Source organism: Bidens hawaiensis, unplaced genomic scaffold (genome assembly GCF_021521415.1).
Source record: "Bidens hawaiensis isolate Kalapana, Puna unplaced genomic scaffold, B.hawaiensis_p1.1 tig00000978_1, whole genome shotgun sequence".
Lineage (NCBI taxonomy): Eukaryota > Viridiplantae > Streptophyta > Magnoliopsida > Asterales > Asteraceae > Bidens > Bidens hawaiensis.
Window position 1 is genome coordinate 358,039 of NW_027491058.1, and position 25,066 is coordinate 383,104.

General features: G+C 37.4%; 1 protein-coding gene, 1 non-coding gene and 1 pseudogene across 2 annotated transcripts; 1 reads left to right on the plus strand and 2 right to left on the minus strand.

Moving 5' to 3' along the window:
* The first annotated feature begins 3,438 nt into the window (after positions 1-3,438).
* LOC143549696 (senescence-specific cysteine protease SAG39-like) lies at positions 3,439-4,725 on the plus strand. Its single transcript, XM_077040547.1, has 2 exons — positions 3,439-3,926; positions 4,014-4,725. The coding sequence occupies exons 1-2, from the start codon at positions 3,494-3,496 to the stop codon at positions 4,604-4,606; spliced, it is 1,026 nt and encodes a 341-aa protein (XP_076896662.1). The 5' UTR covers positions 3,439-3,493; the 3' UTR covers positions 4,607-4,725.
* An 8,268-nt stretch (positions 4,726-12,993) lies between these two features.
* On the minus strand, positions 12,994-13,065 carry TRNAP-AGG (transfer RNA proline (anticodon AGG)). The gene has a single exon. It is a non-coding gene; the product is annotated as a tRNA-Pro (tRNA).
* An 8,633-nt stretch (positions 13,066-21,698) lies between these two features.
* LOC143549299 (aldehyde oxidase GLOX pseudogene) lies at positions 21,699-23,877 on the minus strand (annotated as a pseudogene).
* Between the last annotated feature and the right edge of the window lie 1,189 nt (positions 23,878-25,066).

Genomic DNA, 25,066 nt, shown 5'->3' on the forward strand with positions numbered 1-25,066 from the left:
TTTTGGGTAAGGTTGCAATATTGCAAGATCCTTTGATAGATAGATACCAAAACGAGCTTTTACGAGTGTTCGGATTTGTCAGTTCGAGTCTTGATAATTGGTCAAGCCCGAAGCCAAGATTCCAAAGTAATAAATGTTATGAGATAACTCAATGAAATAAAAAGAAACTCAGCCAAGTGTGTAGTTCTATTTAGGAGAACCTCGACGTCCGTTAAACGAGTGTTTGGTTTTGTCGGTCCAAACTTGTTATGAGATCAAGTTGGATCCGACATGCCAAGTATTTTGAGAAAATAATTAAAATTAGTTTATAATATAGTTTTAGAGAAATTAGAGAAAAATACGAGATTCGGTGGCCCAAAACACAACTAGTGTGTCTTAAGCGAGTGAAATCGGTTTAGTTCGGTATTGGTTCGGTCCTTAACTCAGAATAAGATCGAGGATGGTTATCACATACCTAATACCATAGAACTTATTAAAATGAACTTAGAATTTATAATATACACATCTTACATGTAACATATTATTACATCATTTTAAATATAAAGCATCTAAACGAGAGTTCGGTCTTGGTTCGGTCCTTGACTCGGAATAAGACCGAGGATGGTTACCACATACCCAATACCATAGAACTCATTAGAACAAAATTAGCAATGATAATACTCAAGTCTTACATGCAATATATTAACAATAAAGTATTTAAACAAAAGTTCGGTTTTTGTCCGGCTCTTGACTAGGGATGAAACCGAGAATGGTGGCCACATACCCAATACCGTAGAACTCATTAAAATTATTTGGAAATTAAAGTAATTAGAAACTAAACAACATTAGTAAGCTTGCATAACTAACAAAGACTATAATAGTCCTCTATAAAGCCTTGTCTAGCAATACACCTAAACCGACATGGCCGGAGAAGGGAAAGCCAAGGAAACAAGGGGAGTACGTTTTAGACAAGTTATAATAACAAGCTTTAATTAACAAAAAATAGTTAGAAACAAAAATTAATATTAGTTTGACCTTGAAGAGTCAAACTATCAAGAACTTGAAGAATGAAATACTTGGATCTTAGATTGAGAGAGTTTGGAGAAGAAAGAGCAAACCAAAATAGGTGCATGGGACTTGTTTTTATAGTGGAAAAAATATAGTTTACTCATAAGGGGTATACTTGCATTTCATTGGTTAAAAATGGTCAAACAATGCACAAAACAACAAGAGGTGTTTGACACAATGAGTCCTTTAAGTTTGTTTTAAGTCGTTTTTAGTCATAAAGAGGTGTTTTAATGTACCGAAAAGGATGTTTTCTTGATCCGAAATTTGTGTAGCATAAATGAACATAAAACCCAAAATTTTATTAACAACGATGGATCCAAAAGACCAAAACGGGTCAGGTTTCTAATACAAAAACAAATACAAGTTAAACCGAAAATGATGGATGTCAAAGTCTTCCCTACTTTAAGAAATTTCGTCCCGAAATTAGAAAGAATCCGTAATAAACATTTGCGGGTACTTTTCTTTCATTTATTTGTGAACCCTTTCGTCATCAATATCTAAGTATATTATTAACTTCATTACAATAAAATTAAAATCCAAAAAATATATATAAATATTAGAAACGAATAATATAAATAACCCCATAACACGGGGGTATAAGTCTTACCAAATCCCAGATAGCCTTTAAACGAGTTATAACATTTCATTAAATTAAAAGTTAATCTCGCCAAATATTTGACATGAAAATCCTATAAAATATGGATACACTAGAAATTAATATCCGATTTAAAAATATATATTTTTTATAATTAAGAAACAATTTTATAGTAAAAAAAAATAAGCGAGTCCTTGGCCTCACCAAACCCATATATCTTTTAAACCGGGTTATAGCATATCATTTATTTGTGGAAATCTTTCATAATCAAACCCTAAGTATATTATTAAAATCCTTACAATAAATAAAATTAAAATCCCAAAAAATATATTTAAGACTAAAAACGAACAATATAAAACAACCATCGTAATACAGAGGAAAAAATATAGTAATATATATAAACGAAATCTTTAAAATAATCTATAATATATATAAACGAAGACATAAAAATCTTACGTGTCGCTATGTGGTCGCTCCCCCTTTTTTTGGAGTCACCAGATTTACTTGATTTTTAAATGGAGGCTAACCATGCATTTGTCCCGAATTCAAGGTTATGGGTCTCATTAAACCCAGATATTTCTTATACGGGTTATAACATCTCACTAAATTAAAAACTTATCTCACCAAATATTTGATATACAAATTCTATAATTTAAGGATATATACTAAAAATTAATATCTGATTTATTTAAAAAAAATATATATATATATATATATATAATTTATAATTAAAAAAACCAATTTTATAGTAAAATAAATAAACGGGTCTTAGGTCTCATCAAATTCATATAACTTTTAAACCGGGTTATAATATCTCATTTATTTGTGAAACAATTTATCATCAAACCATAAGTATATTATTAAATTTCATACAATAAACAAAATAAAATTTCAAAAAATAAATAAATATTAAAAACAAATAATATAAAACGAACCCCCATAAGCTCTCTGGTTGCTCCTTATTTTTTCTCAAGCCACCAGATTACTTTATTTGTAAATGAAGGCTTCTCATGCATTTAACCCGAATTCACGAGTATGAGACTCACCAAACCCAAATAGCCCTTAAACGGGTTATAACATCTCACTAAATAAAATTTTTTCTCCTTATGCATTTGACTTGAATTCACAGGTATGGGTTTCACCAAACCCAGATAGCCCTTAAACGGATTATAACGTCTCATTAAATTAAAAATTAATCTCACAAATATTTGATATGAAAATTCCTATAAAATAGAAATATAGTAAAAATTAATATCCTATTTTTTAAAAAAAATTTTGTTTATAACTAGAATAAAATTTTATAGTAAAAAAAATCAGCGGATCATGGGTCTTACCAAACACATATAACTTTTAAAACGGGTTAAAACATCCCATTTATTTGTGAAACCCTTTCATCATCAAATCTTAATTACATTATTAACTTTCTTACAATAAATAACAATAAAATCCAAAAAAATATATAAATATTATAAACGAATAATGTAAAACAACCTCGTAATACCACAAAGTTATTTGAAAAACAAATTAAATGACAAACTAACTAGATCAAGATGTGGAGACAAAAGATATTTCAAAAAGAATATCCCAATCAAATAATCATCTACATATGAACGTAGAATAACCTATATGATAAGGACAATAACAAGGAAGAAAAAACAAATCAAGATTCAACATTTTGGGAAACTAATGTTGCCTTGCCATGCCAACCACGTAGTGATCTACTTAATTAATCAAACATGACCATTTTCTACATATTCATGCTCTATATATAGACCACATTCATAAATTCGAGAATACCTCAACATCTACTAACTTATTAAGAATCATTATACTCTTCGAAGTAGAAAAAACATGGGTTTATCACACAATACATTAATCATAGTAATAGCATTGTTTGTTTTTTGTATGTGGGGAGGGCAGGTCACATCTCGTACACTAAAAGAAGAGAACATGATACAAAGGCATGAACAATGGATGGCTCGTTATGGACGTGTGTATAAAGATGATTTGGAGAAAGAAGCACGTTTCAATATATTCAAGAACAATGTGGCCTACATAGAAGCGTTCAACGCTGGAAATCGTGCTTACAAGTTGAGTGTCAATGAATTTGCAGACCAAACAAATCAAGAGTTTAAGGCTACTCGTAATGGGTTCAAGTTTCCATCTACACCAAGATCAGGACAAACCACGCCATTCAAGTATGAAAACGTGACCGCGGTTCCATCTAGCATTGACTGGAGGAAGAAAGGAGCCGTTACCCCGGTCAAGGATCAAGGTCAATGCGGTAAGCCCATCACAAATTTCAAACTTAAAACACCTTTTTCTGCTATGCTTTGTCTTTTTTAAATATTATTTGTTTTAAAATCAACAGGAAGTTGTTGGGCATTTTCGACAATCGCTGCTACCGAAGGAATTACAGGAATAACCACAGGGAAACTGATTTCACTATCTGAGCAAGAACTTATGGATTGTGACAGGAGTGGTGAAGACCAAGGATGTGAAGGCGGATACATGGATGGCGGGTTTGACTTTATTGTTAAAAACAAAGGGATCAACACGGAGGTTGCGTATCCTTACAAAGCAGTAGATGCCACTTGCAATACAAAGAAAGAAGGAGTTGCTGCAGCCAAGATCACCGAACACGAGGATGTGCCCGTCAACAGTGAGTCGGCGCTACTGAAGGCTGTGGCTATGCAGCCTGTTTCAGTTGCCATTGATGCTGGGGAGTCTGACTTCCAGTTTTATTCAAGTGGTGTTTTTAACGGAAGTTGTGGTACTGAATTGGACCATGGGGTGACAGCTATTGGATATGGAACCACTGATGAGGGCCTCAAATATTGGCTCGTGAAGAACTCATGGGGTACGGTTTGGGGTGAAGAAGGTTACATTAGGATGCAGAGAGATGTTGAAGCTAAGGAAGGGTTGTGTGGTATTGCTATGATGGCTTCTTATCCAACGGCTTGATACTTGTAAATATAATTATACATGTGCACAAAACAAGAAGTTGAATATATGTAACTTGTCCCCTTTAATTATCATGTACATATGTTTTCAGTTGTGAAATACTGGGCTTGTTTGTAAAAATCAAAATTGTGCGTATTTGATGTTTTCAGGTATATAGGAATAGCTAATATGGAATAGTTTCTGCAACATCATTCATTACAAGTACTAATAATACATTGCATAACTGAAATGGTCTACATTGCATAACTAAAACATTATTAAAAATGTTGCACAACAGAAACGGGACGATTTCACAGTGTCACACAAATAACACTGCATATGAGAGCCAACGATATCTATAACAAACCTGGAGCACATATGCCGCTTTATTATGAAAACATTGACTTATTTACACATCTCTTAATAGCAGACCTTCATGTTCCCCTATGGTTCTATTTGTGAGGTCTAAGGTTAAAATGGTAATATAACAGTTTGCTTATTATCATAAATGGGACTATTGCATCAGAATTAGACATAACATTTCAACCTAAACATTCCAAACTTCAAAATATAGTTTAAAGGGTTTCATGGCAAGAAAAATATAATCTAAATATTAGGACTTGACTAGTTACCAATATGCTGCATCTTTAGCCAAAAATCAAATAATTGGTCAAGATATCCATTATCCTTGATGTTACATGAAATACAAACACAACAAAGCTATCCTTGATGTTACATGAAATACAAACACAACAAAGCAAGTGAACCAACAATTAGAGAAATATGTTTGATGTTGTTATTGGTGTTAATCTATTTTTTTTTTGAAACATAAAAAAATCTAAATTGAGGGAAACAAGCCAGCTTATCAAGCCATGAGCCTACATGAGTCGGATGCTGGCCGAGTACAAGCTAATGTCACTCATAGTTAAAACTGTATACTTGTAATACGATTACTAAAAGTTAGGCATTCTTTGCATTTGAAGATCCGTAATTCACACGGGATATGTGCTGTTTGGTATACTACCTTTATCCAAAACTAAATAGGACAAATACCTTTTGTAGTTTGTTTTTATAGTGATTTTTTTGCTAGAAGAGGGATAAGAACACCATATAAAATGTCCCTTACTGGTTTCTCCATAGTTAATGACACTTAACATTGTTTATTATCAAATTAAACTTTAACTTAGCTCGTTATAAATGTAAACTATTTCTTATGTCTCATATACTAAGCAGTTAATGCGGAAAAATATCGAATATCGGTTATCGCAGTGAGATATCGGTGGGATATCATTAATTTTAATATCATGTAAAATTTATATATATATATATATATATATCAATTTAACACTAATAATTCAGTACAGTCTCCTACCATAAACAAATTAACCTTTTGCAAATTGAAAAACACTAACAATGTTAGCAAAGTAAGAATTGATTAAGACTTAAAACACTAACACTGAACACTAAAAGTTGATACTTAAGACTTAAAAAACTAATATCGGGAGTGATATGTTTAATCCCGATTCGTTAAAGATAAACCGATGGATGGCTAGGTTGATCTCATGGGGAGGATAACGAGGAGATCAAAAATCAAATATATTTATTATTTAAGTTTTATTTATTTAAATGTTTATGTTTATCTTTTCAGTTTCCTAGTTATAGTCAAAGTGTGATTGTTAGGTTTATAAATACTTGAGTTGTTTTCATTATATTAATAAGAGAAAAGAGAGAAAAGTTTTAAAGAAGTTGTTGAGGTTTAACAACCACCTGCTTCCAATCTCAGTTATTAAAAAGCATCATCATCCTGTTAAATATTCTTTCACATAACCCCACAATTCCTAGCCGATTTAAAAGTCCATCGTCGACTTCGACGTTTCCGTTTTCATTATTATTCAAAGAACACAATTTAGTTTTAAGGTTTAAATCCATTTGTTTCTAACAATTGGTATCAGAGCGTAGGTGATCTACGATCTTTGGGAAAGAGCGGTGTGGGGTGAATAACCACATCCGACTGACGGGAAATAATATAGCCGTAAGGAGTACGGCTCACGTTTTTCCGATCAATCAACGAAGAAGACGGTGACTATGGGAGACGCGATATTGGGTGCGAACCAAGTTGTGCAACCAAGGGAACCAAGTTCAACTTCGTTGCAGTATCCGAAGTTAACAAAAACTAACTACAGCACATGGGTTGTAATTATGGAATCGATCCTTGATGCTCAAGGATTATAGGAGGTGGTGTCCGGAGAAGCCCTAGACGAGAGAAAAAAAAGGTGGCTAGGGCTATTATTTTTCAAGCCTTGCCGGAAAACGTGTTGATGCAAGTTGCAAGAACTCGTGATGCTCATGAGATTTGGGAATCACTACGGGTTAGATTTCTCGGTGCTGATCGAGTTCAACAAGCTCGCTTACGATCGTTAAAGCGAGATTTTAATCAGTTGAAGATGGGAGAAAAAGAATCCGTTGAAGTCTTTGCCGGGAAGGTAACGGAATACGCCCTGCAATTTGATAGTTTGGGTAGTCCGATGGAAGAACATCAACTCGTAAAAAAATTGCTCGATAGCGTTCCGTACCGTTTTATTGCTATTGTAGCAAATATCGAACAATGGGCCGATCTTAACACTATGGTGTTTGAAGATTGTATAGCAAGGTTAAAAGCTTTTGAAGAGAGAATCAAAGGCAAGGAAGCTTTGGCCGAGATGGGAAAATTATTGTATGCCAAAAACGATAATCAAGGAAAAAAGGACACCGATCATGACCGGAAAAATTATGCTCGGGGTCGTGGTTCCTCGGGTTATGACCAACGGGGCCGTGGAAGAGGCCGTGGTTGAGGTTCGAGTAGAGGACGGGGTCGGTTTAATCAAAACAGTGATAACCGAAGAGACGGTAACCAACCGAACATGAACAACCAAGGCAGAGATGGCAATCAAGGTAACAATCAAAATCATGGTAGAGATAAAAGCGGTGTTCGGTGTTATAATTGCAATGTTTTGGGCCACTTTGCGTGGGAATGCCCGAGTCCACCGACTCAAGAAGCGAATCTTAACCAAGCCGAGGCTAAGCTGCCAACTCTTATGATGGCATCGGTTGAAGTTGATAAAGAACAAGTTATGTTAAACAAAGAGAAGTTTCATCCAATCCGTTACGCAAACGACTCGGTAAGCGATTCAATTTGGTATTTAGATAATGGGGCGTCTAATCACATGACCGGTTGTGAAACCCACTTTGCACAAATTGATTATCGAGTTAGCGGTTTGGTGAAATTTGGAGACGGGTCCAAAGTGAATATTAAAGGGAGAGGTTCCATTATTTTCTATTGCAAGAATGGTGAGCAGCGGGTTATGAATGATGTTTATTACATACCCGACTTATGTAGCAACATATTGAGCATCGGTCAATTAACCGAAGAAGGGTGTAAGGTTTGGATAGCAAACGACCACTTGTGGTTATACGAGGAAGGAGATCGCTTGCTAATGAGAGTCCCGAGAAGTCCAAACCATCTTTATAAGATCGAGCTTAGAATCAGAACCCCGGTATGTCTTTTAGCTTCCATTAAAGACCAAGGATGGCTATGGCATGCTAGACTTGGTCATGTTAATTTTGAAACATTAACTAACATGAAGTCTAAAAATATGGTACGTGGTGATATTCAAACTTTGCATGGTGAGCATGTTTGCAATGCATGTATGCTAGGTAAACATAGTAGAAACCCGTTTCCTAAAACCACCATGTTTCATGCCACGAGACCATTCGAGTTGGTTCACACTGATTTATGTGGACCAATCTCACCTCCTACCTTGGGAGGAAATCGGTATTTTATGCTTCTTGTAGATGATTATACGAGGTACATGTGGGTTTATACCATTAAAAATAAGAATGATGCTTTGGGTATTTTCAAAAAGTTTAAAAAAGAAGTGGAGTTAGAGCATTCGTTAAAGGTTAAAGCTCTAAGAAGTGATCGAGGTGGCGAGTTTCTCAACAAACTCTTCACCGAATATTGTGATCAAGAAGGAATAAAAAGAATGTTTACGGCTCCTTACTCTCCTCAACAAAACGGTGTAGTCGAAAGGCGAAACCGAACTGTCCTAAATGCAACAAGAAGTATGATGAAAGCTATGGACCTTCTACAAAATTTATGGGGAGAAACAGTGAGACACTCGGTTTACGTATTGAATCGGGTACCAACTAAAGCGTTGAAGACGGTAACCCCCTATGAAGCCTTGATGGGTCGAAAGCCCAACATAACACACTTACGAGTGTTTGGGTGCTTAACGTACATGAAGATACCCAACGTCAACCTTCAAAAGTTAGATGATCGGAGTATGGAGGTTGTACATCTCGGAACCGAACTGGGATCAAAAGCTTATAGATTGTACGACCCGGCTCAAAACCGTATTTATGTGAGCTGGGATGTCCGTTTCGAAGAAAGTCAAAATTTTGACTGGTCTCGACATACCGACTCGTTTCAAGTCAGATCCAGACATGAATGGGTTGAATTTATAATCGAGCATGTTCAAGAAGAAGTTCAACAAGAAATTCCTGTCGAAAACGAAGACCCAACGAGCCTCAACGAGCCTGAATTTGAAGACCAACCGGAAGAAAATCCCGAACCTGAGTTGCGAAGAACTGGTACCGAAAAGATTTGAAGATTATGTAATGTTGAGTGAAGGAGAATGTCTTCTCCTAGATGAAGAGACAACTACCTTTGAAGAGGCAAAGAATTCAAAGAAATGGCGAGAAGCAATGAGATCTGAATTAGTCTCGATTGAACAAAACAATACGTGGGACTTATGTAACCTACCAGTGGGTCACAAGGCGATTGGTTTGAAGTGGGTGTTTAAAACCAAACGTGATGCAGACGGGTCAATAACAAAGTACAAAGCACGACTAGTCGCGAAGGGGTACGTGCAAAAGCACGGGGTAGACTTTGATGAGGTTTTTGCCCCGGTGGCGAGAATGGAAACCGTACGCTTGATTTTAGCAATTGCAGCGAATTATGGTTGGTTCGTTTACCATTTGAACGTTAAATCAACGTTCTTAAATGGCGAGTTGAAGGAAGAAGTTTACGTAAAACAACCTGGTGGTTTTGAAGTTCCCGGGAAACACGGTATGGTTTATAAGTTACGAAAGGCTTTATACGGTCTTCGCCAAGCCCCACGAGCTTGGAACGAAAAACTCGACAAGACGTTGAAAGGTTTGGATTTTACTCGATGCCCAAGTGAACCCACGATGTACAAGGGGAATACGAGAACCGACATTCTCATTGTTGGTGTATATGTCGATGATCTTATCGTGACTGGTTCGAGTCAAGCCGAGATTGCGAAATTCAAAAGTCAAATGAAGAATGAGTTCGAGATGCAAGATCTCGGAATGTTATCATATTACTTGGGCATTGAAGTAGCCCAAAAGAAGCATGAGATAAAGTTGAAACAAGAAGCTTATGCTAATAATATTTTAATGAGTGCAGGTTTAAGCGAGTGCAACCCGACTCGATTTCCTATGAAACATCGGTTGCAAGTGACGAAATATGAAGAAGGAGAACCCGTTGATGCAACCGAATATCGAAGAATAATCGGTAGCTTAAGGTATTTGACACACACGAGGCCCGATTTGAGCTACTCAGTTGGAGTTGCTAGTAGGTTCATGCAAGAACCAAAACAATCCCATAGATTCTAAAGTATATATTAAGATACGTACAAGGCACGAGTGGATATGGTTTAACGTATGGATGCGGTAGTAGAGACTTGATTGGTTTTTGTGATAGTAGTTATGGTATGGATCAAACGGATGGACGAGGTACCACCGGAATGGCATTTTATTATGGTGGTGCATTGATCTCATGGCTCTCACAAAAACAACAAACCGTAGCCTTGTCATCATGTGAATCTGAATACATGGCAGCAGCAACCGCAGCTTGTCAAGCTATATGGTTAAGGGGATTGTTAAGCGAGTTGACCGGGCACGAAGAAAAGGTGGTGACTTTACATGTGGATAATAGATCTGCTATTGATCTGATGAAGAATCTCGTGTTTCATGGAAGAATTAAGCATATTGATATTAGATTTCACTTCATTCATGAATGTATTGAACGTGGTGAAGTCCAAGTTGAGCACATTAGTGAAGAGAAACAAAAGGCGGATATTCTTACAAAAGCACTACCGAAGATAAAGTTTGAAGAGATGAGGAAATTGCCCGGGATTGAAGACTTGAAAGGAACGAATCAAGATTAAGGGGGTGAATGATATGTTTAATCCCGATTCGTTAAAGATAAACCGAGGGATGGCTAGGTTGATCTCATGGAGAGGATAAGGAGGAGATCAAAATTCAAATATATTTATTATTTAAGTTTTATTTATTTAAATGTTTATGTTTATCTTTTCAGTTTCCTAGTTCTAGTCAAAGTGTGATTGTTAGGTTTATAAATACTTGAGTTGTTTTCATTATATTAATAAGAGAAAAGAGAGAAAAGTTTTAAAGAAGTTGTTGAGGTTTAACAACCACCTGCTTCCGATCTCAGTTATTAAAAAGCATCATCATACTGTTAAATATTCTTTCATATAACCCCACAATTCCTAGCCGATTTAAAAGTCCATGGTCGACTTCGACGTTTCCGTTTTCATTAGTATTCAAAGAACACAATTTAGTTTTAAGGTTTAAATCCATTTGTTTTCAACAGGGAGTATCGGTGATATATCGGTCAAATATTAGTCAAATATCGGTCAATATCATTGATATTATCGGTACCGATATTCTGATTTATATATCGGCAAGGACCGATAACCGATATATCACTGATATATCGGTGATATATCGACGATATCGACTGCATGGCTTATATATACACACATAGCTATTTATATTGCATTTCAAAATATACCTTAAAGTGCTTCAGCTTGATCTCTTAACATATATTTATCTGCAAACGAGTATTACAAAACCTATCTATATATCATGTGGTTTTGTCACATAATTTTCAAGTGAGTTTACAAAATAAATTGTGCTTTAACGTGACACTCAAATACTATGTATTGACTCAAGTAATGTATGTTATAACAAAGTTAATAAAAAAGAGGTGAGTAGATGGAGCTTGGAGGAACTAGGGATGATAATAAGGCGGATATAGATAGCCCCAGTATAATGCCTTATTATAAAACCATGTCCCTTAACTGGCCTATACCGTCGGGTATTTATCGAATAATTACCTATACAGATATCGAGTATATCCATTAGTTTGTATAAAACTACATGTTGATATTTCCAAATACATTTTTAATTTTATTACCCAATGTCGGAAGGCTTGTTTGGATTCTTTTGGGGAGCATGCAGTCCATTGCAAAGAATTACCGGGCTTTAAATATCGACATGATCTAGTTCGAGATGTGCTTTACGACGTCCTTAAGCGGGCCGGGATCTCGGCAAAAAAGGAAGCCCCGGTGAACTTCTTGACCGACCCTTTAGATGGGAGATCAACCCTACGACCCGCTGACATTCTTGTTTTCGGATGGGAAGGAGGTAAGCACGCGTGCGTTGATTTGACAGGTGTGTCCCCCCTCGTTGGGCTATGGGACCACGGGTTTGTGGTGGGTCATGCGATAAACAAGGCTGAGGCGGGTAAAGTAGCTAAGCACGAGAAAGCTTGCCTTGAGAATCAGCACGTGTTCGTACCGTTTGCTTTTGACACCTTTGGCGCTCTCGGCCCTGACGCGGTTCGGTTCCTTAAGCGGGTTCAGCAGGTGGTCAGCAGTAACTCCGCTCATGCTAAGGGGAACGTTGTGTTTAGTAGGGTAGGGTTTGCTATTCAGAAGGGGGTAGCGGCGCAGCTTATTGCCCGTCTATCTGCCGTTAGTCTGTAATTGTCTATGCTATTTATAATTTGATCTAATGCTTTTGGTTAAAAAAAAATTAACTACTAGTAATTTTACCCAATTAATTAGAATAATAAAAACTACAATTAGTAAATTATTCTATTACCCAAAGATAACATGAAAAAAAAAATTGTTACAGGTATAGTTCGGGTAAATAGGTATGCATGTTTTGGGTAATCGTGCATTCGAACCGAGTTTCACCTAATACCATGCCACTCGCATGCTCGCGAATTTTATAGAACTAATCCCATACGAGGTCCATGCCTGCATGCCGGCCGCAAAAGTTTGTTTGTTGAGCCATTACCTGATGATCTTCATGATCGTTATAAACCTTTCTTTGTCTGTCATCTCGAGTTTAGATGGACGACGGGATGAGCTAGATACAACACACGATGTCTTTGTTGTCATATTTTATTAATTTATTATGATTTGTTTCTTCTTATTATGAGCTGTTGTTCTTTTAAAATTTGTTTATACAAAATGAAACTTAAAAAAGCAACTTACCAACAGATGAAACAAGTCGGCAAAAATATTCAAAATATCGGGGCATTCCGAGAATTGAACTCGGGACCTCTCGCACCCTAAGCGAGAATCATACCACTAGACCAAATGCCCATTATGCTTATTACCTTTAAATATATAAACTATCAAAGAAACGTTAATAGTTATCAATAGTTATCACACCATGGTACTGGTTTGAAAAAAATTAAAACCATTATCATGTTGTGATATATATGATAACATACAGGAATGTTCAATGGTCATTAACAACTGCTTGTAAATCTGTGACTGGAATCGGCGTAATTGTTTTTAGTTTCTATGTGTTTCTTTTTGTGGTTCAGTTCGGTTCAAACAAGCCAAAAACCAAAAATATAAATATAATATAAGAAATTAGAACTAGACCAAATTCATATTTGAAGACCCAAAATACCTTACACTTCTACTATTTTTCTTTACGAAGTTGCTAACATCGATATAAAACAACATGATGTCAAAATCAAACCTCTTGTATTCGAGATGAAACGGAAATAGTTTAACAAATTACATTTTAATAGAACTGAACCAACAAGTTGAATGTGACTAGAAGCAAAATCAAACTTATATGTAGGACAAGGCGGATTTGTACCTTAAATTGGAAACGCAAACCATAATATAAGATATTGAACCCGGAAAATGATCGAAAGCGTTAGAAAAATTTGATTGAACCCATAAATCAGTGATTGTAGTCGTTGTTGCCGATTAATACAAATGGACCGTGAGAAATTCAACCTCTATCAAAGTACGTGTCAACTCTTCACAAAGGTCATCATGAAACATAATGTATATTGATGTCGGATTAAGTTCTAAATTAAGGTATAAATATCATGTTACATACGCGAAGAAAGTTGTAAAAGTCTTTGAATAATGAATACCAACCCGCTGCTCAACCCGGACACGAGGCTTGAGATGAACCTTTGGTCTAATTGTTCAAAATCACAACCCTCTATGTAAGGTTTATCAATCGAACTATTTGTTAGACTGTTTCCTATATTCAATTTTAAAAATGTATTCTTATTTGGCAGGCACCGAATCCAATCCTTAAATCAACACCCATAACCATCAACATTTAAGGATGGAATGCTTATTTGTATTAGTTTCAATCAATGACTGTAAGTTGACATTATGGATAATTTGGATGAGTATGATTAATTTTCTTCGTATCGATTTAATAATGTAATGGACGTATATGTTGGCGGTATTTGAATAAGGATCGAAAGTGAAAAGAAAGTTCAATTCACATGTGATAATTCATAATTCAAGAGGATTTGAAGATGCGATTGTCAAAGTTAAAAATTGTTTCGGTTTGAACTGTTCTACTTTAAAAGGTTAGTTTATTTAGTTAGTTAAATAGAGTTTAAAACTTTGAATTGTGTTAGGATTAAGTTTATTTTTGTTTCTATAGGAGCTTGTAAACCCATTATAGTTATTCTTGGTCAGGATTTCTTAGGCTTGAATTGGCCAAGGAACTGATCAGGGACAAGGTCGTAGAAATTATCAATATAAACCCAACTTGTCACTAAAATAACTAATCGATTACAAAAATGATTATCATAAAGATAAAATATATCAAATAATTGACATAAAAAGCTTTCGACATATAATATATTTGAAATCTAGTATATATATAATATAATAAGCTATATCGGGTACATCAGGTATATAATAAGGTAAATGGGTCTATATTACTGGGTAATTGGGTATATTAAAAATCCCAACCCATCCCAAACCAGTGAACAATTTCAAAACTAATCCCAAACCCGCCTCAAACCCTAATTGGTCGAGTGTTAACCATCCCATTTATGTCGAGTTTCGGTTTTTTTCATCGGTTTAGGTTTTATTGTCATCCCTAATATAAACCCAACTTGTCGCTACAATTAGACAATAAAAAAAACTAAATTATGCCATATAAGATTCCTTTACTCGTGTCTTTGCGATAGATGACATGCCACAAATGCCAACTGACTAGCCGATGCAACTATCAAGTAGAGAGCCAACTGATACAGTTCATTTGTCGGCAATTTGTCAATGAAATAACATTGAAACAGTCCATTCGTCGGGAAATTTGCCATAGACAACATGCCACATATGCCAATTGATACAGTTCATTCGTCGGTAAATTGTCAATGAAATAACATTAGAACATATGAATCAATATTAATAAGGTTACAAAGAAAAGGACGGGATGCACGAAGAAGTCCGTTTTTCCGGCCACCGGACCTCCAGCTCCCGATCTCCTACCTGTGCCGCCATCCTCTCACCACTGCAACCACCTCCGCCGCCCTTCTCTGGCCGCCGGTGGTCTTTCTTGCATAACCCACCAGCCGCAACTACCTTTTCCGGTGAACCCGGTTTTCCGGCTATCTGGGTTTCTGGCAGCCCCTGCTCCGGCCGTCTAATTGCTGTTGTTGTACACTGCCAACCTCGCATCACCACCGCAGCTTACCACCACACCATCGCAGCCACCACCCGAGCGGCACCGTCGCTGCCTTCTGTGCACCGCCGCTGCCGCCATTAGCTGCTCTTGTTGTGTGTTGTTTGTCTCTGCTGTGTTTTGTTGCTACTGTTGCCGTACACCACTACCGGAATAGCTCGGATCTCGTTGATTGTCTCGTACACCTAGCTCGGTTCGTTAGCTCTCGGTGTCTCACCCGGTTTTGATAACCGAGGTATAAAGCTTTAACTTTATCTATGGTTGATTATTAGTTCGTTATATCGTGCTCGTATTAGTTGTAACCGGATCCGAGTTTGGGTTTCGGGTTCGTTTATTTGGTTCGTTTTATCCGCTACGTTTTTATAGTTCGTTTATATATTAATATTGATTAATATTTATCGAAACGAAATAATTACTAAAACGGGTTAAAATAGTTTGACCGTTTTCGTTCCGAACCACCGTTGAAACCCAACAGTGGTATCAGAGCCGCGGTTACAACGTACGAGTCGATACCGGTTCGTTTAAAACCAGATCTACATCTTAAACTTTAAATCGTCTAAAGTTTTGATCTAGATTTATTTTCGGGTGATTTTGATTTGGTCAAAGTTTTGTTTATTTTATTTGACCAAGTCAAAACGACCCGAAATTTTATTTATTTTGAATATGTAAATCCGGCCCCGACCTATGTGTTGTTTTGGTTGTGTTTGATTCTTGAGCTTGTTTTGGCCATTTGGTTGCTTCAAAAGTTGTAAACGGTTATTATTTATTTTTCGGTTTTCTTTTGGCCATAAAGATGGTTCAAATTTGTAATAGGGCAAATTGTTGTTAGTTTATAAATTTGTAATTAAGAAGACGCGAAGATAACCGAGGACGAGCTCAAGGACTTCTTGGAGTTAGTAGGAGTTCGGGCAAGATGACGGGATGCACGAAGAAGTCCATCCTTATGGTTGTTTTGTGTTGTGAACCCCTTGACCCGATCGGTCTCCCTAATTGGCTCTAGCGAGACCGATCACCTTTTGGCCATAAGGATTTACATATTATTATTTGCTATTGTGGTTGCTTGGATTGTTTATAATAGGATTATAATATCACCGACCTAATACCAAATAAATTTGAAAATAAACATTTTATTAACCAATTATGTTTTGCAAATTAAAAAGCATTTTGATTTCCAAAACTAATAACTTAATAGTTTTCTATTAACTTAAAATTGGTTAGCCTTATCGCGACAAAATTAGTTTTAATATGTTATTTAAAACTAAGTGTCCTGAGAGATGAAAGGGTTCATCAATTCGTCCCGATAATAAATACAGTAAAATTTGACTTTTACTCTATTTGGTAATTTTAAAATTAATCCCAATTTAAAACCAATAGTTTATGCCAATCCTACTACAAGTCACACTTGAGGCATACTGCGAAATTTCGAGTGTTTGGAGCTATAGCACCGCACTTGTTTTCTAGCCTATCCCATCAAGGTGAAAGAATTTCGTTGACACATCCGGCCCTTTCACACGTCACTGTACTAGGACAACTATTACTTTACTCTCCTGTTACATGCCAAAGCTGTCTGGAGACTTAAAGTGGGCAAAGATGAGGCTAAACGTATCTATACGGACAATCGTTGTCTCTATAGGCCTCATGACCGAGAGTTGTGCTCTATTCACAATTGGCAATCGTTGTCAGTCTGCCTAACCACTTATTAATGCTGTGTGCTACAGCTGCCTTTAATAACTGGAAGCCAGATTCTCATGCTCCTATTTCATTAATGTTATTGGCTCATTAATAATGGACTACAATGTCGAAAATACTAATTAAATTTACTTTTGCTTAATTAATCAGATGTCGTCAAACGAAAACTCACCCTACGCCCTTAAGACTATCCTTGAGAAGGATAAACTGAACGGTACCAACTTCATCGAATGGCACCGCAACTTGAGACTTGTCCTTACCATGGCAAAGCGCTTGTATGTTCTTGATGGACCTGTTCCAACCGAGCCTGAAAACAACACAACCGCTACTCGAAAAGTTCTTGAGAAGCATAAGGATGACTCGGCTGATGTCTCCTGCATTATGCTAGCCACCATGACTGCTGAGCTTGCTAAAGGCTTGGAAGACTTTGGTGCCTATGAGATGCTTGAGCAACTCAAGGGCATGTTCCAGAAACAAGCCTGTCAAGAACGATTCGACACCATGAAACAACTCATTAGTTGCAAGATGGCAGAAGGGTCTCCCGTCAGTGCGCAAGTTCTTAAGATGAAGGGGCACATCGATCAACTCTAGAAACTTGATTACCCCCTGTCTGATGAGATGGCAGCGGATTTCATCCTCAACTCTCTCCCAAGCTCATACGACCAGTTCGTAATAAATTTCAACATGAATGGCTGGGTAAAGAGAGTGCCGGAGCTTCATAACATGCTCAAGATGGCTGAGATGAACATTCCTTCTAGGACAATCAAGTTCTGATGATTCGATCTGCTGGTGTCAAGAAGTCTAATCCCAAGAACCGAGGTTATAAGGGTAAAGGCAAGACGAATGTTACCATTGTTGCCCCTCGTGCCACCAATGCTAACAAAGGGGTTCCAAAGATACCACCGTCGCCTCCTAAGGAACGCTAGTGCTACCGATGCAACCAAATGGGACACCGGATGCGAAACTGTCCCGAGTACCTTGCTGAGATCAAAATGAAGAGAGCTAATGGTGAAGGCTCTTCTCGAGGTATTTCCACATACGTTATTGAACTTTTCACTGTCTCTAGCAACACATGGGTATTTGATACCGGATGTGGTTTCCACATCGTAAATGTCTTGCAGGAGCCTGAGAAGTGGAGGGAACTGAATAAAGGCAGCATGGAACTCATCGTTGGAGATGAGAAGAGAGTACCAGTTTTGGCAACTGGAGTATTTCATTTTACTTATCCATCTAGCCTAGTTTTTCTTTTGAATAATTATTTGTATGCTCCTGGTTGGACCAGCAACATCGTTTCAGTTTCTTTACTGTTTGAACAAAGTTTTAAGTACGTGTTTTAATGGCATAGCTATTTCTGCTTACTTAAACGACATCTTTTATTTCGAGGCTAAACCTTGAAATGATATATATAAGATTAATGTTCAAACTATTAATAACGTATATATAATCTTTCAAAACGTATCAGATCTGGCATCAATGATACATTTCTATGGCATTGCCGACTTGGCCACATAAGCAAAGCAAGAGTTAAAAGACTCCAATCCAAAGGGATTCTTGAATCCTCATGACCGGACTCTTTTGACAATTATGAGTCTTGCTTAGATGGCAAACTCGTCAAAGACTCCTTCACTCATAAAAGTGAACGAGAAAGAGATCTGTTAGGACTCATACATACTGATGTATGTGGACCTTTCAGAACCACGCCTAGAAACCATGAAAGATACTTTGTTTCTTTTATCGACGATTATAGTCGATACGCTTATGTGTATCTTATGAAACACAAGCACGAAACTTTTGAAAGGTTCAAAGAGTTTCAAAATGAAGTGGAAAAACGACTTGGTAAAACCATTAAGATACTACGATCAGATCGAGGTGGAGAGTATCTCAGCTCAAAGTTCATCAATCATCTAAAAGAGTGTGGAATTATTTCACAACTCACTCCACCTGGCACACCCCAACATAATGGTGTGAGCGAGAGGAGGAATCGAACTTTGCTAAACATGGTTCGATCAATTATGTGTAGAACTAACTTGCCTCACTCCTTTTGGAGTTTCGCCCTTATGACCCCCTCCGGAATTCGTCAAATACTACAAACAAAGGGGTTATTACTTCATTCATCATGATACATATATGATTCCTATCAAGAAGAAAGACCACTTCCTCGAGAAAGAAATTCTCGATCGTGGAACTGGAGATTATTTTGTCGATCTTGAAGAAATTCAAGAACCACAAACAACCGCTGAGGAAGCTGCAGTGTCTGATCAACAAGCTGTTGTTGCTGATACATCAGACATGAACACGAGCGTTCGCATAAGTAGTAGGACTCCCGCACCTAATCCTAGATACCTATGGCATCTGGATGGTCCAGAAGTCTTATTAGTAGCCGAGTATGGCGACGAAGCTACTAACTACATATCTGCAATCTTGGATCCGGAATCTGAGAAATGGCGAGATGCCATGAACGCCGAGATGCAATCTATTCATGACAATCAAGTCTAGAACTTGATTGAGCTACCCCCCGAAGGTCGGGCAATAGGGAGCAAGTGGATTTTAAGCAAACATCTCGAAGCTGGAATCTTCACTTTGATGAGAAAATCAAAGAGTTTGGTTTTATCAAAAATGAATATGAGCCTTGTGTTTACATAAAGGATAGTGGGAGCACTATATCATTCCTTATCTTGTATGTGGATGATATATTGATCATTGGAAACAACATTCCTATGCTTAAGGGAGTTAAGAACTGGTTGGAATCTTGTTTTGCAATGAAAGATCTTGGAGAAGCCACATATATTCTGGGAATAGAAGATCTACCGAGATAGATATAAGTGACTTCTAGGGCTAAGTCATAGTACATACATAAGCAAGGTCATGACATGCTTCTCAATGGACAACTCCAAGATAGGAGTTGTTCCATTGCTAAAGTAACTGTTTTAGCAAATCGCAATCTCCGGCAACGGACATTGAGACAAAGCACATGCAAGCAATTCCATATGCTTCATCGATTGGCTCTGTCATGTACGCTGTATTATGCACTAGACCTGACGTCTCGTAAGCGTGTTTAGAGGAGTGGAAGAGGAGCTCATTGTAAGATGTTACACTGACGCTAACTTCCAAAATGACCGAGATCCTTCTCGCTCATAATCTGCTTGGATGAAGAAATTCATAGCCAACCTCGATCTAATTCCAAGTTTAGGAAAATGATCGACGTGATATGTGATAACACAGGTGCTACTGCTCAAGCCAAAGAGCCCAATTATCATCACATGGCCAAGCACATTTTTAGTTCCACTATGTAAGAGTAATACTGGAACGAGGTGATATCATGATAAGCAAAGTAGACACAGATCAAAATCTAGCTGACCCGTTCACTAAGTCGATGACTCAGGACAAGCATGATCAGCATAGAGATGCTATCGGCTTAGACTTGCTAGTGATTTATTTTGATTTAGTATTTGGATGTATGAACGTTTAATCAGTTGTACTTCGCTGTTCACTTTTGATTTAATGGTTAAATGCAAACGTTGAATAATACAACTGTGTTCATTTTAATACGTTTAATCCGTGAATATTGTATTCTAAATTATCCGTAGTCGGTCAGACTCGTGGGAACGATTCTGAATTAAGACTATTCTGACTTTGGACTCAAGTAGTTGACTTCCAAACTCACAGACCTCATTATGAATGACGTTGGATGTAACTCGCATCAAATCATCTTCATGGATCTTGATCATAAGATGTTTTGATAATAGTATGCTCATTTAGTATCCTAAGACCTGAGATACATATTAGAACTTTCGTTTACCGAGGAATATTCTTTGATCATGTCAACCGCTGTTGCGTAACTGCCAGCCATAAAGGCATTGATTGGGAATGTTCTGGAGTTCAGTGAGAGTTGTATGTAGTCAAGATGGGATTCTGTACTCTTACATTAAAATGTAACAGTTAGACATATTGGCGCCCTCGTTGATTCAAACTGGTAAAGTGTGAGGCCTCACCCAAACTTACTTTGTGTTTGATTGGACCACTTTGACTATATATCGAGAACTACAATGATTGAACACTGTATGAGATTGATTTGATCCATGTCTCATTGTTCAATTGATGTCTTATACAGAAAGGATAGATGACAACGATTACCATAAATTCATTATCTTGCAATAAGGTATTTCAAGATACTTTGGTTATGGATTTAAAAATTGCCATATTTGGTTAGGGACAGATATGTGTAGCTAGAACGCCTCTGGCTGTTAGCGTTGTGATACTTGACCCAAATCCGTCCAAGTGGGAGACTGTTGGATTTAATGGTCGGTTCGGGTCAAGTCAACACGGACCGACCCGAATATGACCCGGTATGAGTTACACCGAGGGTACCGAACCTTTAGCTCACTTAAACGATAACTGGGCCGACACAATCAATTAGCGAGATTGGATGGTGGATTAGATTTTATTTTGGTAATTGGGCTTAAAGCCCAATGGCTTTAAATTGTTTAAACCCTAAAGCTTTACTATATATATATGTATAATATATTATTTAATATATATAAACATATATATAGAAAAACCCTACATAATAATAATATCATCATCTTCATCACGTAGCTACTGCCGGCAGCCGTTTTTCCGGCCACCGGACCTCCGGCTCCCGATCTCCTACCTGTGCCGCCATCCTCTCACCACTGCAACCACCTCCGCCGCCCTTCTCTGGCCGCCGGTGGTCTTGCTTGCATAACCCACCAGCCGCAACTACCTTTTCCGGTGAACCCGGTTTTCCGGCGAGGTGGTTTCCGGCTATCTGGGTTTCTGGCAGCCCCTGCTCCGGCCGTCTAATTGCTGCAGCATTGTTGCTGTTGTTGTACACTGCCAACCTCGCATCATCACCGCAGCTTACCACCACACCATCGCAGCCACCACCCGAGCGGCACCGTCGCTGCCTTCTGTGCACCGCCGCTGCCGCCATTAGCTGCTCTTGTTGTGTGTTGTTTGTCTCTGCTGTGTTTTGTTGCTACTATTGCCTTACACCACTACCGGAATAGCTCGGATCTCGTTGATTGTCTCGTACACCTAGCTCGGTTCGTTAGCTCTCGGTGTCTCACCCGATTTTGATAACCGAGGTATAAAGCTTTAACTTTATCTATGGTTGATTATTAGTTCGTTATATCGTGCTCGTATTAGTTGTAACCGGATCCGAGTTCGGGTTTCGGGTTCGTTTATTTGGTTCGTTTTATCCACTGCGTTTTTATAGTTCGTTTATATATTAATGTTGATTAATATTTATCGAAACGAAATAATTACTAAAACGGGTTAAAATAGTTTGACCGTTTTCGTTCCGAACCACCGTTGAAACCCAACACGAGTGTGTATTGAATGAAGGTGACACCATTGTCACGGTGACCAAATTCAGATCTACACGTCCTGATACCGTGAATGTAATAGCAACACGTTTTCCATAGCGCATCACAGTTTTAGTCTTCGGTGATATAATCCTTTGGGCGCAAAGGAGACGAACTTGAATCCAAATAAGAAGGAGAAAATGCCTCCAAGCTTAGTTCGGTTGGATAAAGCACGTTCGTGAACACATATTTGTCTGGGGGTTGCTTCCACCCACAAAAGAACCCGACCATCTCGTAGTAAAACCGCTGTGGAATGATACACTCTTGGCTTTGTGCTAGGATTTTGCACTTCAAATCGTGACCCAATTTGGTTATCGGGTCTATAAGTTACAGGGCTGAGAACCGGGTTCCTCCCAGGTTCCCACCCTGCAACCCCAGCCGATGCGCCATTAATGATCAAAACATGTCCATTAGGAAGCAACAGCATGTCACCCATGACTCGAGCTAAAGGCATTGTTTCCATGACCCATTGAGGATTCGGGTATGATATTTTAATTCTCCCACATGTATCTAGAGCTTTGTCAAATCTTCCATTATTCGCATTAATGAACGCTCCTCTTCAACAGCATCTACGGTTTCCTTTTTTATGTGCAAAGGGAGTAGTACCGCGGAGCCAGTGCTTGGGTAGTTTCGTGGTTGTCCACCGGGCATTGTTGGGTAGGTCTTGACAACTTGGTTCTTAGAGTAGTTGAACAAAATGGCACGATTATTGGCAAAAACGAACAAATTTCCGTCAGGATAGAGAAATACAAATGGGTATAAATTATTCTCAACATTGGGATCATTCGTTTGAACCAAAAATGGAAAGCTTGGGGAGTTCTCAGTGGCCGACATCTTGGGGTAGAACTCATAGTTAAATGCCTGGCGACCGCCAATGATAATTTGTCGGCCGTCAGGCAATAAGTGATTGGTTGCATACCATCTTTGTTGGTTCAATCCATTTGGTATTTCTTTCCAGTCATATGTGTTACACGACTTATAAATTCTAACCCTAAGGTAGCCATCAGCCCATCCCCCGGTCTGGACCAAGCTGCCGTCAGGCATTAATGTTCCCGAAGAACACCACACATTGGTGAGCACCATGAGTGGACGTATGGTATTGGAACCAACATCATACTCGACCGAGTGGGCAGAGCAATCAGTGGAGTTAGGTCGGCATTTGCCAATAGGAAGAGAGATGTTGGAGGTTCCAAAGTCGGTACGATCATACATTACAACACGGTCGTTGGGAAGTAGCTGCATGTGCATGGCTGAGATGCCTATGCATGGCAGGAGGAAAGACCATGATCCACCAGCAGCTGCAGCAGGACAAAGTGGGGTACAAATTAAGAGAACTAAGAGGAGAAGATTGTGATAAAGGAGGGTGTTGGAGAAGCTCATGATATTGTCAGGTTATTGTGTGTGTTAGATGTGGTGCATGGAGATTGCTTTAAATACTAGTTCACAGGCTCCCAAATCATCAAAGCCAATGAGTTCAATGTAAATATAATAGTTTCTTTCAACATTGTAATTTGTTGTTTTAAGTAGGTGTGTAGTATTTAAATATATAAGATGTTGGCTTCATCTCAGCTTAATCATTTTGAGCAATGATTTGTATAAAGTCATCTTTACTTTAGTATAATTGATATTGTTAACAGCATCCGCTTATTCTACAAGAATAATATCAGAATTTGTTAGGTGGTGTTAACATTCTTGAACCATGCATGCATAAGAAAGATGAGATGTATTCATTAAAAGCAATTAAATTTATTTAGAAAAATGGTCGTTTTATACATGCTAATTCAACAATGGTAAAGAAGTGTACGTCGGAGTGGCTTGGTGGCTTTAGATGAACAAATGCAAATGGGACTTGTTTTAAAATTTGACCATAAGACTTCTGGTAAAACAGAAACCAATTCTTTCTACATGTTTCAGTCATTACAATTAATGCTATTAACAGAGAACCTACTTTTAATATTATGCAAAGTTACCCTAAAAAATTTACAAAGGATATGTCAAATGTGCATCTCATTCGGTTAATATGGAATGAAAAAAAAAATGATCTTGTTACTGTAGAAAATAAAACATCTTAGTTATTGGGTTATGTTATTTTTTTTCATTTAATTTAAGTATCTATATAAAACGTTTGTTATTTGATAGAACTTAATAATTCGGTTACTAATTATTTGATCAAACTTAATAATTTGGTTACTAAAACAGCCTATATATATAAACAAGCTGATTACTTGATTTGCAGTGTGTAAAGTATAGCTTTGATGGTATTATATAACATTTCTTCCATTATGTATTTAGTTTTTTTTACATCTTATTTAACATTATTTATTTCTTCTTGTGTCACCATAAACCAATATTATGATTAGAAGCCCATGTTTTCACATATATAAAACTATATATTTGAAGTATATAAGTTGCTTTAAAAGGATTTGATATTAGAGGCTCTGCTAATTTAAAATAATTTAAAATATATGTAAAGATATGTACATGTATATAGTTAAGATGCTTCGCAGGCTAATAAGCTAGTTGTGCTTAGTTATGCGTATTTTAATATATGAAGAATTTTTCTGGTTTA